General features: G+C 52.2%; 1 protein-coding gene across 1 annotated transcript; it reads left to right on the forward strand.

The window, feature by feature from the left end:
- Nucleotides 1-2102: 2102 nt before the first annotated feature.
- WDR13 (WD repeat domain 13) lies at nucleotides 2103-10283 on the forward strand. The gene is given in 12 exon segments (XM_006097168.3): nucleotides 2103-2244; nucleotides 2355-2434; nucleotides 3160-3330; nucleotides 3332-3392; nucleotides 4275-4384; nucleotides 4504-4634; nucleotides 5931-5945; nucleotides 5948-6237; nucleotides 7006-7186; nucleotides 7288-7429; nucleotides 9544-9662; nucleotides 10011-10283. Coding segments are annotated over 12 exon segments (1512 nt in total). The 5' UTR covers nucleotides 2103-2217; the 3' UTR covers nucleotides 10196-10283.
- The last annotated feature ends 3247 nt before the right edge of the window (nucleotides 10284-13530 follow it).

The following is a 13530-nucleotide window of genomic DNA, read 5'->3' on the forward strand; positions in this document are numbered from 1 at the left end:
TATGGGGCGTGCAGGAGGCAGCCAAGCAATGATTTTCTCTCACCATTGATGTTTTTATCTCTCTCTCTCTCCCTCTCCCTTCCTCTCTGAAATCAACACAAATATATTTTAAAAAATTATTTCTTCTTTTTCCATCAGGTTTATTTAAAAGATGATTGGTGGGATGAAGGGGCAAGGCTCTGTCCAGAGAGGGTCCAGGTGAATGGGAAAGGCATTGATCACAGCACCCTTTGTGGTAAAGTTGACATGGGAATGGGAAAGGCATTGATCACAGCACCCTTTGTGGTAAAATTGACATGGGAAAAAACCCAATGCTGTCACAAATAGGGTATCAGTTCAATAAAAATGTCACCCTTTAACTCCCTGGGCTTCAGATTTTGTCACCTGTAAAATGGGGATAGTAATAATATCCACAACATTCAGTTATTAGGATTAAATGGATTGATACATATAAATCACCTTCAACAGTGTCCAGCACATTCTCCAATAAATGTTAGCGGTTACACATTTGTGCAGTGAAATAGTTTACTCTTCAGCAATCATGAAATAGAAGGGTATTTAATATCCTGGAAAGACACCGGTAGTTTAGGTACATGGCAAGGGATGTGCCAAATCAATACAATGCAGTATAGTCTATTTTTGTTAGTACACACAAAAAAAGGGCAATATGCTTTTTAAAAAATGTTATTTTAATCCTCACCTAATGAGTGAGAATATATTTCCCATTGATATTTAGAGAGAGTGGAAAGGATGGGTGAGGGGGAGAGAGAGAGACATAGTGCTCCAACCAGGGGTGGAGGACTGAACCTGCAACCAAAGTACTTGCCCTTGACCAGGAATCGAACCGGAGACCCTTTGGTTCACAGGCCAATGCTCTAACCATTGAGCAAAACTGGCCAGGGTGGCAATATGCTTTTGGATGTGTCTCCTTGTTTCAGGTGGCTTTAGAACTTTTTTCAGATTATGGTATTTGTGATAAAAATCGTGTAAAAAATCACAATTTTGAGAATTGTAGCAGTTGATGTTAAGATCCAATAGGAAGCTACTTAAACCTTGTATTTCAACTTTGTAAATTGTATATCCTGACCACTTTAAGATGAATAGAGATGCAGCTTCCGGTAGAAGTTGAAATAAGGACGATTCGGATAGGCTCCTGAGATTGTTGTGCCTAATTATTTGCAGACTCATGCCCAAACCGTTGCCTAGGAGCATCAAGCCCAGCGCACCCCCCCACCCCCACCCTCCCCACACACACTCCCATCCTTCCCACAGAACGGACTCTTCTCATCCGGGAGTGTCCAGAGGCCCATCAATCGCTCTAAGAACTGGAGAACTTTGTAGGGGGCCTGTGCTTGTGTGATGGTTTTATTCTATGCTTCAGATATTGCTTGGCTAAGATTGTGCTGCTAAAAAGCAGTTTATACACCACTCCTTTAAAAGAAAATTGGCCTGGCCTGGGTGGTTCAGTGGTTGAGCATCGACCTATGAACCAGGAGGTCCCGGCTGGATTCCGGTCAGGGCCTACGTCTGCGTGGGCTCAATCCCCAGTATGGGGCGTGCAGGAGGCAGCCCATCCATGATTCTCTCTCAGCATTGATGTTTCTATCTCTCTCCCTCTCCCTTCCTCTCTGAAATCAACAAAAATATATTTTAAAAAAGAAAATCCTGTTTCTGTTTCTGAAAGTCATATTTCTGATTTTTAGTGAGTGATTCGCATCCTTGCCCCTGGACATTATTCTTGTGTATAAGAAAGGGCTCGTAGGGGGTGGGAATGGATTGAATTTAAGGGGCGGAGGCCCCGCCCTTGTGCCGGAAGCCACCGTCCCTTAGTGCGCCTGCGTGGTTCTCCCACACTTCGGGGAGGATTCCTATCCCTTCCTTCTACGCTTGGCAGCTCCTCCTGGCAGCAGGCAGCCATCTTGCCTGGAGCTTGAGAGAGGGAGGAGACAGTAGGGAAGGGTGACGCGGGTCTCAGGGCCTCCCCGGGGGCCTTGCGAGCCGGAGGCAGCCCCTGAGGTGGTCCCTGATCCAGGGCCCCGTCTTGGACCCGAAAAGGGAAGGCGGGGGCGGTGGGGGCAAGGTGGGTGGGGAAGGCCGGGCAGGGTTACTAGGCTGGGGGAGGGGCGTTGCTATGGCGACCGGGGGGGGGCGGAGTGAGGTCTGAATCGCTGCTGTGAGTCTTCCTGGAGCTGCCTGGACAGGGCTGGAGTGCTGACCATGCTAACAGCTCGATGTGATTTCACGGTATCTCGGCGCGGAGGGACGCATTGTCTATGGCCACGATCGCCTGGCAGAAGGGGCGGAACTAGACCCCTTCACTTGAGACCCTGACATTCCAGGCCCTTGTCCTGCAGGCGCCCGCGGGCGGACGCGGCGGAAGAGGAGGCCGGGTAATGGCCGCGGTGTGGCAGCAGGTCTTAGCAGTAGACGCGAGGTGAGGCGTGGGGTCGGATCCCATGGGAGCGGAAGTTACTGTGGTGCACGGGCAATGGCATAAGTGAGACTGGGCGGAGAACTTGCTCTACGCGGCTGCGTGGGCATGCTGGAGGTGAACATGCGCAGTGTCAGGGTGTGCGAGCTTGCCCTCAGCGAGGGCTGGCCAGAGCGGGTCTTAAAGAGCATGCTGGGAAAATGCGGTCAGATGTGGGCATGCGCAAAGAGGCTGCGTTATCAGACCCTTTGCGCGAGTGGGGAGTGGGGAGACGGGGGTGGGGGGTTGGGGGGTTGGGGGGGAAGGTGATGGAGCTCAGGCTGGTGACATCCTATTTCCCACCATTGTTCGCCAGACTTCTCTTACCACCATCATTTCCCCAGTCTCATCCCATCACCATCCCATACTGACCCCCGCCACTGCCCCACATTAACCCCCATCACCATGTCACACTGACCCCTCCCATTGTCTACACTGACTCAGTCACCCCATACCAACTTCAGCAGAGCTGCAGACCGCACTCCTTGTCCCCACGTGACCTCTTCTCCATGTTCATTATTACTGTAGACGCACCCTTGCACATTGCCAGAGGAACCCCCATCAGCACTGCTGATCACTTGCCATCCTGACCCCTCCCTGCCACACACCTCATGCTCCTTCCCTACCCTCTGAGTTGATTGATTCCATCTGTCTTGTGCCTGCTGCTCGCCTGCCTCCTGCCATCACAGGTACAACGCGTACCGCACGCCAACGTTTCCACAGTTTCGGACACAGTATATCCGGCGGCGCAGCCAGCTACTGCGGGAGAATGCCAAGGCTGGGCACCCCCCAGCACTGCGGCGGCAGTACCTGAGGCTGCGTGGGCAGCTATTGGGCCAGCGCTACGGGCCCCTCTCGGAGTGCTCGTGCCTATAGCAACAGCATCGTCCGCAGCAGCCGCACTACCCTCGACCGCATGGAGGTGAGCTTCCTCCACCACGCCGCCTGCCTCCATGTTTATTTATTCAACAGACCTGTCAAGCACCTGCTATGTGCAAGGCTCTGCTCTAAGCTCTTAGGATGAGTAGAGGGCAAAAGAGATAATATATCCCAATAAAGGATATAAACAGACAATAAATAAACAGGTTGATAAGTAGGCAATAAACAAGATAACTAGGTCAGTAATCATAGCAAACCAGATAAACAAGTCAATAATTACCATGGCTTATAGTGATACATGCTAACATGCAAAAAATAAGGCAGATTCAGGGGATAAAACAACTGGTGTGGGAGACAAAGGGAAGCTTATATATATATATATATAAATATATATATATATATATAAATATATTTTTTTAATTGACTTCAGAAAGGAAAGGAGAGGGGGAGAAATATCAATGATGAGAGAGATTCATTGATTGACTGCCTCCTGCGTGCCCCACACTGGGGATCCAGCCCGCAACCCGGGCATGTGCCCTGACTGGTCCTGGTTCATAGGTCGATGCTCAACCACTGAGCCACACCGGCCAGGCAGGAAGCTATTTGTGATGGGGATGATGAGGGAAGGCCTCTCTGAGGGGGTGAAAGTTGATCTGAAACTTGAGTGAAGCAAGACACTGAGCTGAGTGGTTTCCTGGGAGGTGGCCACTCTTTGTTCGGAGACCATTTATTGAGTGTCTCCTGAGCGGGGCAAGGGTGGGAGCAGGGTAACTAGTGCAGAGGCCACCACAGTACAGGTAGGTGAAGGTGGTGGCAGGGGACGGGGTGGGAAGGGATCTGGTTCTGGGTATACTTTGAAGGCTCTAGACCTCACAGGTTCTTGAGGGTTATTTATAAGATGCACCCACCCTGTTCCTCTCTGCAGGACTTCGAGGATGATCCTCGGGCCCTGGGGGCCCGTGGACACCGCCGTTCCGTCAGCCGAGGTTCCTACCAGCTGCAGGCACAGATGAATCGTGCCGTCTATGAGGACAGGTATGCACCAGGGACAGCGCAGGGCTGAGGGTTTGTGAGAAGGAGAGGAGCCATGGGGCAATGGCAGGCTGAATGCCAGAACCTATCTCCTCTCACCTCCTCCCTCGGTTGGGGCCCAGGCCCCCTGGCAGTGTGGTCCCCACATCAGCAGCAGAAGCAAGTCGAGCCATGGCTGGGGACACATCGCTGAGTGAGAACTACGCCTTTGCGGGCATGTACCATGTTTTTGACCAGCACGTGGACGAGGCAGGTGAGCCAGTAGATGGCAGGTCCCATCACCATGAATTTGCCCAAACTGTCACAACCACCCATTGAATCCTTTTCTGGAATGCAGTCTGGCCCACCTCCCAAGGAGGAATTGCCAACCCTTAAAACCTTTCACAAACCTAAAAGCCCTCTGCAAAGTGGCCTGTAAAATCTTGGGTATTTTGTCTACCCTAAAGGGGCTCAGCAGCCCTAGCCAGTTTGGCTCAGTGGATAAAGTGTCAGCCTGTGGACTGAAAGGTCCTGCGTTCAATTCCGGTCAAGGGCACATACCTCAGTTGCAGTCTCCATCCCGGCCTGATTGGGGAGCTTGCAGGAGGCAACCGATCCCTGGTCGGGGCCCACAACCAGTCCCTGGTCAGGGCTGTGCGGGAGACAACCATTCGATGTGTCTCTCTCACATCGATGTTTCTCTCTCTCTGTCTCTCCCCCTCCCTTCCATGCTCTCTAAAAATCAATGGAAAAATATCCTCGGGTGAGGATTAACAAAAGAAAAAAAATGTTTTTTTAAAGAGGGGGCTCAGCAGTGTAAAAGAGCCCTTTGCAGAAGGCTTCTGGGGTCGTGAGTCACTTGAACAAGTCCAAAGCCTTTGCTGCAGAGAAATCCCCTTGCAGAGGTCAGAGGGAGTCTTGCAAACTGCTAAGACCTTGGTAATTGCAAAGTGCTTGCTGAGATGTGGAGGCCTTTTCAGGTTGCAGAAGTCTTGCAGTCCATTACGCACCTGCTAAGATGCACAGGACTTTCAGCAGAAGGCTTTCCGGGGTTACAACCCCCTTTGTCAGTCAAGGAAAGCCCTTTGCTGCGGCCACTGTGCCTGGTGCGGTGGGTTCCTGCCCTCAGCTCACACGTCAGAACCTTCTAAAAAAAAAGATATATTTTTAGCCCCAGCTGGTTTGGCTCAGTGGACAGAGCATCCGGTCAGGGGCACATGCCTGGGTTGTGGGCTCGATCCCCAGTAGGGGCTGTGCAGGAGGCAGCCAGTCAGTGATTCACTCTCACCACTGATGTTTCTATCTCTCTCTCCCTCTTCCTTCCTCTCTGAAATCAATAAAAATATATTTTAAAAAGAAAATGTATATATCTTAACCAAATTATACACACCCCCTACTGGGGATCGAGCCCACAACCCAGGCACGTGCCCCTGACCGGAATCGAACCGTGACCTCCTGGTTCATAGGTCGATGCTCAACCACTGAGTCACACTGGTCGGGCAGAACCTTTTATAAACAAAAGCGCCTGGTGAGTGTGCTGACTCCTACCAGTGGCTCCTTGGCATTGCAGTGCCAAGGGTGCGCTTCGCAATGACGACCGGCACCGCCTGGCCTGCTGTTCACTCGATGGCAGCATCTCCCTGTGTCAGCTGGTGCCCGCTCCACCCACCGTGCTCCGTGTGCTGCGGGGCCACACCCGAGGTGTCTCCGATTTTGCCTGGTCCCTCTCCAATGACATCCTCGTGTCCACCTCACTCGATGCTACCATGCGCATCTGGGCCTCTGACGACGGCCGCTGCATCCGGGAGATCCCTGACCCCGATGGCGCTGAACTCCTCTGCTGCACCTTCCAGCCGGTCAACAACAACCTCACTGTGGTCAGGCTCCAGGGCGCCATCGCCGAGGGCGGGGGTGCTGGGCCAGGAGAGCTGTTCTAGGGCATCAGTGTGGGGGGATCCCCTCTAGTCCATCGCCATAGTCCCCTGGTGGTCAGATTCAGACAGAATCCAGTCAGAATGGGGACATGCAGTTCTTGGTTTGGGATGGCCTCACTGTGGTAGACACCAGGGGTGACCAGTCAGGGGGTAGGGTCATGGGTCTGCCACCCTTTTGGTCCCATAAGCAGTAGGCCTTCCATTTCCTGCAGGGGCTGCTGGTTGTGGAGCAGGATGACTAGATGGAAACCTCATCTTGTCTCAGTGGAAGCTCCACTGTGGGCCGACCCTAGGATAGAGAGTCAGAGGGTGGGCAGTGGGGGAAGGAAATGAATCTGGCTTGGCCCTGAGAGGGAGTAGAGGGGGAACTGGCTGAGTGAGCCTGTCTCCAGGATCCTTTTAGATGTAGAAGCAGCCCCCCCAGTGGGATCAGGCTCCAGGAAGGACCAGCAAGGGAGCTCTTACTGTGGGCCTAGGATGGCCCTGTGACCCCTGTAGTCACTGCCGCGCTGTGTGCTCTGGTCAGATTATCAGAAAGGCTGGCTCAGGAGGATTATGGGCCTGGGTCACCTCTAGTCTACCCACCATGGCCCTACTGGAATCAGACTCCAGCAAAGAGAAGCGGGTCCCATTAATAGCAGCCCCACGGTGGTCAGACTCAAGGAGGGACCGGCTGGGAGCAGGATGATGGTGTGTGGGTCTCATCCACAGGTGGGGAACGCCAAGCAAAACCTGCATGTCGTCAACATCTCCACGGGCAAGAAGGTGAAGGGTGGTTCCAGCAAACTGACGGGCCGTGTCCTGGCCCTGTCCTTTGATGCCCCTGGCCGGCTGCTCTGGGCAGGGGATGACCGAGGCAGTGTTTTCTCCTTCCTCTTCGACATGGCCACAGGTAGGCAGGCCCCAGGCCCACGTCCGAGTGTTCGCACTCCCGCCCTCCTGGTACGCAGCCCTCGCCCTTACTTTTGCCTCCTCTCCCCTCCATTGTCGCAGGGAAGCTGACGAAAGCCAAGCGCCTGGTGGTGCATGAGGGCAGCCCTGTGACGAGCATCTCTGCCCGCTCCTGGGTCAGCCGAGAGGCCCGGGACCCCTCGCTGCTCATAAATGCTTGCCTCAACAAGCTGCTGCTCTACAGGTGGGTCTCCCTCCTCCGGCCACCTGCAGATGGAGGGGAGGCCTGGCTCCTTCATCCGCTTACCTCACTGAGCGAGGAGGTCCAGTCTCCTCCTCCCCTCCCCCTTCCTCCTCATCATATTATGATGACCTCAGTAGTAGCAGTAAAAAGTAATGGCAGCCCTGGCCGGTTTGACTCAGTGGATAGGGCGTCGGCCTGTGAACTGAAGGGTCCCGGGTTCAATTCTGGTCAAGGGCACATGCCTGGGTCACAGGCTTGATTCCCCACTAGAGGGCGTGCAGGAGGCAGCCGATCAATGATTCTCTCTCATCATTGATGTTTCTCTCTCTACCTTTCCCTTCCTCTGTCTGAAATCAATAAAAATGTGTTTTAAAAAAAAGTAATGGCAATAGCTAGCAGTTAGGTAGCAGTTACTGGGGCCAGGTCCTATTCAAAGCACCTCATGCATATCACCTCCTTTAATCTTCATAACAGCTCTGTGAGGTGGGTGCTGTTATCATGTCCATTTTATAGATGAGCAAACTGAGGCATAACATGGACTAGGGCCCCATAGAGCAGTGACCCGTTTTCCTTTTTTTTTTGAGGAGGAGGAGGAAGAGGAGGAGGAGGGAGGTTTACTGTCCTCACTCACATATATCATGTTACCCTAATGCAGTTCTTAGCCTGGACTACATGTTGGAATGACCTGAAGGGCTTCAAAAATCATGGCCAGGCCCAGCTGGTGTGGCTCAGTGGTTGAGTGTCAACCTAGGAACCAAGAGGTCACAGTATGATTCCCGGTCAGGGCACATGCCCGGGTTGTGGGCTCAATCCCCAGTAGGGGCAGTGCAGGAGGCAGCTGAGCAGTGATTCTCTCTCATTAATCTATCTCTCCCTTCCATCCTGAAATCAATAAAAATAATATATTTTTTAAAAGTCATGGCCAGACCCCACTCCAGGCCAGGGATTTCTTTTTTCTTTTTCATATATTTTTATTGATTTCAGAGAGAAAGGGAGAGAGAGATAGAAACATCAATGATGAGAGAGAATCACTGATCTACTGCACATCCCACACTGGGGATTGAGCCCACAACCTGGGCATGTGCCCTGACCTGACCGGGAATTGAACCAGTGACCTCCTGGTTCATAGGTCGATGCTCAACCACTGAGCCATGCCAGCCGGATGGGGCCAAGGATTTCAGAAGCTCTGGAGCAAGCTGGGCATTGGTATGTTAAAAAGTTCCCCGAGTATTATCCAGCTATGTCTGAAGACCACTGCCTGACAGGATACTTGCCATTTTACTATTTTATTTGTCTTCTCCTTTGAAACTTTTAATTTAAGCGTACTCCTAAGTTTTTTGCCTCTTTCCCCCATCCTCTGCCTTCTCTCTTCCTCGTTTCTGCCATCTTGGCCACTGCCTGCCACAGTTGAGCATGTTAACAACTTCGAATGTTCCATTCCACACTTTGTTCCCTCTCCCATAGTCCTCTGCGCGCACACACCCACAAAGGAGGGTCATTGTTTTATGGATGTGGGTTCCTTCTGCACCCTTTCCCACGTCTCTTTTCTCACCAAACGATGCCTATGGACCACCTGCAGTAGCTTTGGTTCATTCCTTCGAACAGCCGTGTGGTGTGCACAGTACACGGGTGCCATAGTGTCGTCAGCCATTTCTTCTCTGTGCCCATCTGAGCGCCAGAGCGCTGAGAGACCCTTGGGAAGAGTAACTAGTGAATTACAGCGCAGAGGCTCTCTCAGTGGTTCTCAACCTGTGGGTCGCGAACAATGAAAATACATCGTGCATATCAGATATTTACATTACGATTCATAACAGTAGTAAAATTACAGTTATGAAGTAGCCACGAAAATAATTTTATGGTTGGGGGTCACCACAACATGAGGAACTGTATGAAAGGGTCGCGGCATTAGGAAGGTTGAGAACCACTGGATAGAGTGTCCAAACGGTCACTAAACCCCACACCAGCCATGCTTTCCAGGTTGACGCAGTCGTCTCAGGACTGGATTTCATGAACCTTGAAAGAACTCAGTGCAGGGACAGGGACACGGACTAGCACAGCACGCATCCCCCCTCGGGGCCTGAGGCTGCGCCTGACCCGCTCTCATTCTCCCTCAGGGTGGTGGACAACGAGGGGACCCTGCAGCTGAAGAGGAGCTTCCCCATTGAGCAGAGCTCGCACCCCGTGCGCAGCATCTTCTGCCCCCTCATGTCCTTCCGCCAGGGCGCCTGCGTGGGTGAGTCCCATAGGGTTGGGTGTCTGGGTGGCCAGGGACAAGCAGACACCAGGCTGGTGCTGATCTGGCTCAGACATCATGACACCCTGAGACCTCTCCCACCCCACCAGCCTTCCACTTTGAACACAGAGCCCCAACCAGCTCAGAAACCTCACGGCATGAGGCATGGGCCTCCCAAAGAGCTGAGAGACCTCAGTCTCTAGATGTAGAACCAAAAGGGCCGGTTAACCTCCCATCTAGGAATGGGCCCCCCTACCCTGCAGGCATGCTGGGACCTCAGAGACTTCCCCCTGGGTCACCCCACCTCCTGCAACACCTGCTGAGGGCCTCTCCTTCCCACCTGCACAGTGACAGGCAGCGAGGATATGTGTGTGCACTTCTTCGACGTGGAGCGGGCGGCCAAGGCTGCAGTGAACAAGCTGCAGGGCCACAGTGCCCCTGTGCTGGACGTCAGCTTCAACTGCGACGAGAGCCTGCTGGCTTCCAGTGACGCCAGCGGCATGGTCATCGTCTGGCGGCGGGAGCAGAAGTAGGAGCCTCCTGGCCCTGCCATGCCCACCTTCCCACCCAGCCCATGCTCCAGCCTTGTGTTTGTAAATAAAGTTCGTGTGTTCATGCCCATGGCTGGCTCCCAAGGCTGCTGGGGGCGGGAGAGGGGAGAGGGCAGCTCTGGGATCAAAATGGGATGGGGTTCACTTATTCATTCTTTCATGCATGTGCTGATTTATTTTCTCATTCAACAACCATTTACTGACTATCTGCCTTGTCAGAGGCACCACTTTGAGGGTTTTACAGTCGTGCATTGACATTACTAAGTGTGTACTGTGGGTCAGGAACTGTTCCAGGCTCAGGGGGTAAGCTGTGGCCTAAACTGACAAATCCCTGCCCTCCTGGGCTTGCTTTCTAGTGGAAGCAGGTAGGTAACAGAAATCTATAATAGGCCACTGAAAACGGGCATCGTGAGGAAAAATAAAGCGAGGACAGGAGATAGCGTTGCAGGAGTGGAAGGTTGGGCCCTTGGGTGTCGTAATCCAGGAAGACATTCCTGACTGAAATATAAACAAAGATCTGAATGAAGTGAGAGAGGGAGCCATGGTACCTGGGGGAGAACAGCATTCCAGAGAGAAAAAAAGCAGTGCAAAGGCACTGAGGCTGGAACGTGCCCGAAGGGTGGTTGTGGAGGCCGGTGTGGGAGGTAATGAGGTTGGCCTGGCCTGATCCTGGAGGGCTTTGTGGGCCATGAGGAGAACTTGGGCTTTTGTCTGAGTGAGGCATGAGTCACCGGACTTTTTTTTTTTTTAATAAAGTTTTCATAGATGCCATGAACCTGGAGAACTTTTTAAAAAAACATATTTATTGATTTCAGAGAGAGAGAGGGAGATAGAAATATCAATGATGAGAGAGAATCATTGATTGGCTGCCTCCTGCACAACCCCCACTGGGGATGGAGCCCACAACCCAGGCATGTGCCCTGACCAGGAATCAAACCTGGTACCCTTCAGTCCGCAGGCCGATGCTCTATCCGCTGAGCCAAACCGGCTAGGGCTCACCAGAAGGTTTTGAGCAGAGGATCCCTCTGGGTGCCGTGAAGAGAACAGACGGGGCGAGGGTAAAAACAGGAGGGTCAGTCAGGAGACCCTGCAGTAGTTGAAGCGAGCATGACGGGGAGCTGCGCCAGGGGCACTAAAGAAGTTGAGGTGGCGAATGTTGGCTTTTACCCCAGGGTTTAATCCTATGAGTCTGCTGGACTCTGCTGCCTCAGGGACGCCCAGGTTCTCCCATCCCCGCCCCAGCGCAGCCACTGCCTGGGTCCCAACCTGTCTGTGCATCGGGTTGTCCAGAAGCAGGGAGTAAAGGTGTTGAGGGCTTGGAGTGCACGCCAGGGCAGGAGCAACCATGGACCCTAAGGCTGAGCTAGTGGCTTCTGCTAGGAGTGGAGGACATGGGGCTTCTCTCTACCCCCAGAGGAACCACAAACCACCCATAGCTCCTCTCATGCCCACCCAGGGCCCCAAGTCAAGTCCTGGAGCTACTCAGAGGCCCCCAAGTGATGTTCAGTATTTGAGGGGAGCACTGAGTGAGAAGAGAGAGCTTGGGGGATAGATGGGGGGGATAGATAACCCAAATCCCTTGTCAATGACCTGAGTCATCAGGAAATGTCAAAGTTGCCAGAAATGTCAGAGGCTCTTGGTCCAGCTGCTCCCTTCCCTCCACCTCTATAGGCTGCCATGTCCAGAAGCATCAGTGGGAAGCGTGACACCATCTTGAGACCTCAGGGTCAGTCAACAGAGTCACAGAGACACTAAGCTGGCCCAACATTGTTGAGCTGCTGAACTAACACCAGCAGTCTTGCTGAGGGAGGAAAAGAACCTCCTGTTTGTTCCAGCCACTGTTATTTGACTGTGTGGTTACTTGTAGCCAGAAGCAGGTCCTTGAATAACGTTATTTTGTTCAATGTTGTTTTGTGATAATGTTGATAAGATGCCATAGAAACTTCTCTTTTTTTTATAACATATTTTATTGATTTTTTACAGAGAGGAAGGGAGAGGGATAGAGAGCTAGAAACATCGATGAGAGAGAAACATCGATCAGCTGCCTCCTGCACATCCCCCACTGGGGATGTGCCCGCAACTGAGGTACGTGCCCTTGACCGGAATCGAACCTGGGATCCTTGAGTCCGCAGGCCGACGCTCTATCCACTGAGCCAAACCAGTCAGGGCGAAACTTAACTCTTGTTGATATCAATTAGCCTGTGGTAAAATTGGTTTTGTTTTATGTCGCTTTGCTTAAAGTATAGAACCTATTGATGACTTTAAGTGAGGACTTACTGTGCTTCCATCTCAGAGACCCTAAGGTAAATGGTGATGAGATGGGGACAGCATAGGGCTGGACTGTTCATGGTCAAGGTCATGTATATATGTGTGTTGGAGGTCCTCAGGACCACCCAGACTCAATGATTTGCTAAGAGGACTCAGTCTCAGCATATACATGGCGATGATTTCTTCCAGCAAAAAGATACAGAGACCAACCAGCAAGGGCAAAAGGCCCATGGGATGAAGCCCAGGGGCACAAGCTTCCAGGGATCCTCTCCCAATGGAGTTGCTCAGGACACTAATTCCCCCAGCCCTGGGTTGTGACAACACACACAAAACGTTTCCAACCAGGGAAGCTCCTTAGAGACTCAGCACACAGGGTTTCTATTGGTGGCTGGTCACCTAGGCAACCCCTTCCTGGTGCATATACAACTTCCAGACTCCCAGAGGGAAGCAGGGGTTCAGCTTAAACCACAGTGCTTACACGAATAGGTAGAATAGTGAGGCCCATTCTGAAGTCTAAGTTTCCAAATGCCAGCCAAGGGCTCACCTTGAAGCAGACCTTTCCAAGGACAGTAGTTTGGGCCTGCCCTGTTAACTTCTGCACTGCACGCAACACCAAAAGGATGCTGGGTTCCATCGAAAGTCAGGGATGGGCAAGATCATTTGGGAGGGTTTCATTGTTCTCTAACACTTTCTTTCCTTCACACTCTTCATGTTCTTTATTGAGTCTGGATTCAAGATGGCTGATTATGCATGTTGTTATACAGGACTTTGGAGGTTTTCTCATTGTAAAATTCAGAGGTGGCAGAGTTGACATCCTGCTTTGAAATTATCTTCAGCCCTGGCTGGTGTGGCTCAGTTGGTTGGGCGTCATCCTGTGCACTGAAAGGTTGCTGGTTCGATTCCCGGTCAGGGCACATGTCTGGGGTATAGGCTTGATTCCCAGTAGGGGCATGCAGGAGGCAGCTGATCACTGAAATTCTCTCTCTCTCTCTCTCTCTCTCTCTCTCTCTCTGTCTCTACATTCTTCCCCTCTCCTTTTCCCTCTCCTC

The sequence above is a fragment of the Myotis lucifugus genome, unplaced genomic scaffold, assembly GCF_000147115.1.
Source record: "Myotis lucifugus unplaced genomic scaffold, Myoluc2.0 scaffold_196, whole genome shotgun sequence".
In the NCBI taxonomy this organism is placed as follows: domain Eukaryota; kingdom Metazoa; phylum Chordata; class Mammalia; order Chiroptera; family Vespertilionidae; genus Myotis; species Myotis lucifugus.